This window comes from Coptis chinensis, chromosome 1 (genome assembly GCF_015680905.1).
Source record: "Coptis chinensis isolate HL-2020 chromosome 1, ASM1568090v1, whole genome shotgun sequence".
Taxonomy (NCBI): Eukaryota; Viridiplantae; Streptophyta; class Magnoliopsida; order Ranunculales; family Ranunculaceae; genus Coptis; species Coptis chinensis.
In genome coordinates, this window is record NC_141456.1 from 81,168,616 (window position 1) to 81,174,312 (window position 5,697).

Here is a 5,697-nt window from a genome sequence, read left to right on the forward strand (position 1 = left end):
AATGACATATATATTGCAGTCAACTATATGAAAAAATGAATTGAACCACTCCCATTGACACTGGAGAAAAGTTCTTACTCTAGAAGTAAAAACCGATCAAATTCAATGTTTAAAAATTGTTAGAAGGTTTGTTTGTCCCCTTGTTTGTGTGCTTTGTTTTTCTAGGCTCCCATTGTTTCTATTTCTAGGTATTTTGATCTTTTTTGTTTTTTCTTGTTTTAGCTTTCTCATTGTATTACACTAATGAAGTGAACAAATCTGAAAACCACAATTTCAGTAATACAAACTCCGAACAAATTAAAAATGAGTCATTGAAAACAGTCACTTATTTTAAGCAAGATGAAGTACAAATGGACCATATGAGTCATTAAAAGCAGATCACTTATAAATCAACCGGACAATGGGTAAGACATTCACAAACCAGATCTGAGCTGATTAATTATTTTTAGTTTTATACCCAAGATTAGAAATTATCCCTACGTGAAATATGGTCAGACACACTAGCTTTTCGGTATTTCTTAGGCTCTCTTCTGCAGGAAGGAAACAAGAGGGCCTGTAAACAGTCAAAACAACAGACCAAGTGCTCAACAAACATAATGGATTCCATCATTAACATTTATAAAACAGTCAAATATATACCTAAGTCAAAGTGGTAGTTAACAAGTGAATATCAAAATACAATTCAGTTGTGTAACTTGAAATTACATGGCGAGGGGCAAAACAACAACCATACAACATCTGTACCAATGGTACGTACATCAAAACTGCAAACTAAATGTTTGAAAGGATGTTGATAAGTACTCTGTTACTGTGTAGGCATATGACTCAAACTAATTATTTATTGGGACTCGTTTTTCCTACATTCCAAGATGAGACTAAACAATCCTAATGTTGGACTCATAAGAGCAACTATGAGATATCTCAAAGTGGACAGCTTACAATGGTACTATCATTTTCTCAAGCTCAGTTGGAAAAACAACCTGAAAAAAGGACCAGAAAAGTTTCCACCTATACTACTGTTAGCCAATAGAGAAGAGTTTTCTCGACATCTATGACGGTGTGCAATCACGAGTTCTTGCGCAAGGATCCTTGATCTAGTTCCAGCTTACTCTTAGTCTTCATTTTTGCTTTAACCTTTGACTTTGACATCAATGTCTGTACTGTGTTTGCAAAATTCCCAACAGCCATTACAACCAGAAGGATCCCACAAACTACTACCTACAAAAAGATTTGCACAAGTAAAACATTATTCTACTAAATCAGCACTAGGGGAACAAATTAGCATAAAAAAAGAATGTGAAGCGTAACCAACACTTGGTAAAATTCTATCACATGAAACTTCCTTACCTGCCATTCAGAGACAACACCAACTAGTGCAGTTTTAAGTAGTAAGAGCTCAATGTATGCTTCGAAACCCTGAAAATAAAGGAAAATTCTAATAATATATAAGACAATAACGAAGTCTACGCTCATCAATAATGTTAAACAACATTTCACTGAAACTGAGTTTCTGTTTACAGATAATTACCAACTTAATCATTTACATCTTCAAATTGTCAAAACATTAGAATTTATATTCACATGCTACACCATTTATTCATACTTGCATTGGATCACCAACCTACTGCACTAGGTATACATGGTCAACCTATGCTATACGAGTAAAGCAGCAGTAAACTTGACACGCAATCAAATTTTTTTTGAATAGATTACTGCAATTACTATCAATATCTAAAAACATACAGTTAACTAGCTAACCATAAATTTACTATGAACGAGCTTCAAAGTTTCACAAGCCTTTATTGAACGGGACTAAATCATGTGGAGAATGTCACCGGTAACTAATAGATTCTTGTCAAGATTTTCTTTTGTGACAGAATCAAGCTCTTATCAAAAGGGGATCAATGGAGAAAAATGTAGACACTAGAATGGAGGAAACCCAGAGTGACATTTTTCTTGAATCAAAGAAAAATATGACAAAGCTGCAGCCAATCACTCACCTGTAATATAAAAAGTATGGGGCACAAAATCCACAATTGACCTTCTACACCATCAGTTTCTCCCCATACGACATCCATTCTCTTTGCCTGAAAATTTTAGAGGAAGAAACCAAAACGATAAAAAAGTTAGGGCCACCAGAGTTATCACATATGAAGAATGTCAAAGATGAGAAGAATGGGATCTGTAAAAAAGATTAGCCAATCCCCACCACGAGAACCCTGTGTTTCAGAATCAGACAATTGGTTCATAAAATTATGGCAAACGTAAAAAGTTCCACAGCTACACTTGAGGTGTGGACATTCTCACAGGGGGATGAGCACGTGGGAGAGCATTGGGAGTGCTCTCCTGTTGTATCATGTCTTGATTTGAATTTGAATTTGATTTTTTTTTCTTCCTTGTAATAAAGTACATTTCGTCCTACTCTAAAAAACAAGAGTAATCCATCACATTAATAAAAAATTATCACCTACAGTAAATTCCAAAGTTTCTAAAAATACTTGACAAGCAAAAATATTGACTGAAGAAAATCATTCCTAAAAATCCTCTGCTTCTTCAAAAAGGAAAAGGTCGGAGAATGTGTTGTAACTTGCAAGTGGTTTCTCTGTTTGGGTCACGAGCTTCTCTCGCATGAGAGAGCACCATCTACATGACTAAAGTTGGTTGTTATTATGTTATATCATGCGTAAAACGGTACATATACACTACTGCAACCCCACCGAACCACCTAGAGCAGAAAAAGAAAAGGTTCCACCTATTTCTTATTGCTTCCTCTTGAATGGAACTAACTACAAACCCTTACCCTTGAATCAAGAGGAAGCAATCACGTACAAACCCCAACCATGATCCAAGTGCCCAACCAACTAAAGAAAAATGATTCTACTAATTAAGGTTCTTATTTCAAGAAATTTCATGAACTTATTAGTACAAACCCCTGAGGAACTACATTAATGAGTTAAATAGGACAACAACTCTTTAAGAGTCATTTATATAACATGTACTATACATAATTATCTATAACCTATGCAATTAATCTTCCTCCAAACAGAACTTGGACAGATAATTGACCTGTAAGTCTGTAACCATCCAAGTTATTCAAACCTGGAAATCAGCTGAAAACTGGAACAACTCATTAGTTCTACGGTTCTACTTCTACCACATGCATATTTGCATACCGACTCCAAGCCCAACCAGTTAGTCATATGTCAACAGAATTACAAAACAACAATTTCATCTACTTGATCCTTAAACCCCAAATTCCAAAAACAAATAAAACGTAAATAAAGGGGTTGATTGCTTACATGCAACGAGTGAAGAAGTAGCTCTGGCAAAAAGAAGAAGTGCTTGGGCACGTTGAAGAGGAGGGAGTTGGGAAAAGAACATCTGGATGATAAAATTTTTGAGAGAGTTTCGCAGCGAGAGAGAGAGTTTAGGGAAAATGGAGTCTTGACGTTTTTACCCTCACTGTTGAGGTTGACTAAAACTTAAACACCCGGTCACAAATTTTAAAAAGAGTGGTTCACAGCACTGCGCACTCTAGACGCCCTCAAATTTAAATTTCCACATTGTCATTTGTAAATACAAATATACATATGTAAAATATTCATTTACATTTACAAATTTACATTTACATAGTATAGTGCATTGCGGTGGGGGCATGAACGGAGCCTCTGTGTATGCTATGGTTATTCGACAAATTCACTCACCCGGTTAATCAACTCTTAAACAACAGCCACAAGCTGAAACAACCAAATTGACAACTTCCAACTATATGAAACCAGTCCAACAAAGCGATGGTCAAACATTCTGTAAGTGTTATAGGAAACACCAAAATCCAACTATGCCCATTACTGAAATAAACTTACACCCCTATTAAACACATATAACTAAATAATAATCCAATAACACAAAGAGTGTGAATCTAGTACCTCCTAAACTCTTTCGTAACATGTGACTGTTCACAGCTTCAAAATAACAAAACTCATACAATATAATTTCTATCTTATTGGGACTCAAAACTCACTCAAATGTGTTGTTGACTAGCAAATTGACTACAGAACAAATATTATGACAAAGTGCATTAGCTAAATGCAACTTATTCTATTTGGTGATATACACATCTAAGATCAAGGAACAAAACATATAAAACTCATTTAGATCATGTATATAATATTTTGTTAACTTAAACAAACGAGAGCTATTAGTTAAATCTTTTCAAGGACAAAAAAAAACATTTTCAATAAGCAAAAAATAAAAAATAAAACAGTAGATAATATCGAAGCCTTAAAAGTTCGAATAAACCAACACAGCTACGTAATGGTTCATGCCTGAATTCATTGAGTGATTTTGATTGGGGCAAAGTTTTGTGGGACTAGGATTTTATATATTAAAATTAATCAGAAAAATATATTTGGGTTGAGAAGAAATAATAGAGATTGGAGCCATAATAAAAATAGTAAGAAACATTTGATCGAAAAAACAAAATCAAGTTTACCTGAAGTTTTGGGCTCTCTTCAGAGTCGATTGTTCATTATAATCCAACCCTAGCCCTATTGATTGAAAAAATTAGGTAAATGGCAATGTATTTAATGATTCAATTGACTTCATCATACCAAAATTGAAGTTTGTCTTTTAAGAAAGTTCTCTTGCCCCAATGCTTTGCAGTTTTTGTTATTTATTTTCTTCTTAAAAGAAAGTCATTTTCAAATCCATGTCAAAAGCATGACATTCTACGTTCACATCCAGGTTCGAGTAGATCTAGTGGTTGACTTGTTCAAAGAAAATAACGAGCGACTAGGTTTTTTGAAGTGGGCGACTACTCCATTCTGTAATATCTTTGTTGCTTCTCCGGATTCTGGGATTGAGCACCAGGTAGAGATTTTATATTAAGATATTTGTGGTTAGAGATTGTTTTTCATAGCTTTCATTTTAATCTAGAATATTGTTGGTAGGTTGTTTGCACGAGTAGTGGAATCGTGTACTCAGAGAGTGTGGTTGGGACTGATCCCCACACAACAATGATAGACATATTATGAGTAGTTGGTTGGGGAGTTGGTGAAAGTGAAGCAAAAATAGTAATGCTTGGGCAGGTGATTTGTAATTTGATATCTTATTTTAGTAGATAGAGACCCTTTTTTTTTATCGATAAAAATGTGTTGAGATCTATTTAGTCAACTGAGACTCTCTTAATTAGCTTCAAATGTGGGTTCGACATGGATGAGATCTCCAAGTTGTTGTCCTGTAATTGTTTTACTTCATTGAAATTGTTTACAACTGTGGAAAAATAGTGAAAAGATTCTCTCCGAATGGAGGCCTCTAAAATGTTTTTGATTTTTTTTTTAGATAAGTGATATTTATTTGTAAATGCTTTTGAAATTATTATAAAAAAGATAAAATAAGGCTGTAAGGTTAGCTAATAGAGACCTAACATTATTACTCATAAAGAGAACGTCTTTTGGTTGAAGGGTGATTTAATACTATACGGTATTGCTTTTAATTTCACATATGATGTGTGTTACATAAAGACGTAGTCATGACTTAACGTGTTCTTTATTTTGTGTGAGGCTGATGAGAATTTCCTTGTGTCTTTTCTCAAGTTTTTCTCTTTCTTGTTATTGACAGCCCATGTGAATGGTTTTACCCGGTGTTGTTGGCTTTAAGCTAACTGGGATTTTGAATAGAGGTGTCACAGCTAAGGAC

General features: G+C 34.4%; 1 protein-coding gene across 2 annotated transcripts; it reads right to left on the minus strand.

Moving 5' to 3' along the window:
- Nucleotides 1–615: 615 nt before the first annotated feature.
- On the minus strand, nucleotides 616–3,444 carry LOC147525404 (uncharacterized). 2 transcript variants are annotated; one of them, XM_086607066.1, is made up of 4 exons: nucleotides 3,100–3,444; nucleotides 2,001–2,087; nucleotides 1,348–1,416; nucleotides 616–1,218 (listed from the first exon to the last, which is right to left on the minus strand). In XM_086607066.1, exons 2-4 carry the CDS (start codon nucleotides 2,076–2,078, stop codon nucleotides 1,066–1,068), a joined length of 300 nt encoding a protein of 99 aa, XP_086463192.1. In that variant the 5' UTR covers nucleotides 2,079–2,087; nucleotides 3,100–3,444; the 3' UTR covers nucleotides 616–1,065. The 2 variants fall into 2 exon arrangements, with proteins under 2 accessions (XP_086463192.1, XP_086463185.1); XM_086607059.1 differs by having other exon boundaries at nucleotides 3,067–3,382.
- Nucleotides 3,445–5,697: the final 2,253 nt, after the last annotated feature.

Coding starts and splice junctions, on each gene's coding strand:
- LOC147525404 (XM_086607059.1), bottom strand. Junction 1,417..2,000: donor CCATACTTTTTATATTACAG/GTGAGTGATTGG, acceptor CTTTATTTTCAG/GGTTTCGAAGCATACATTGA. Junction 1,219..1,347: donor GTGTTGTCTCTGAATGGCAG/GTAAGGAAGTTT, acceptor ATCTTTTTGTAG/GTAGTAGTTTGTGGGATCCT.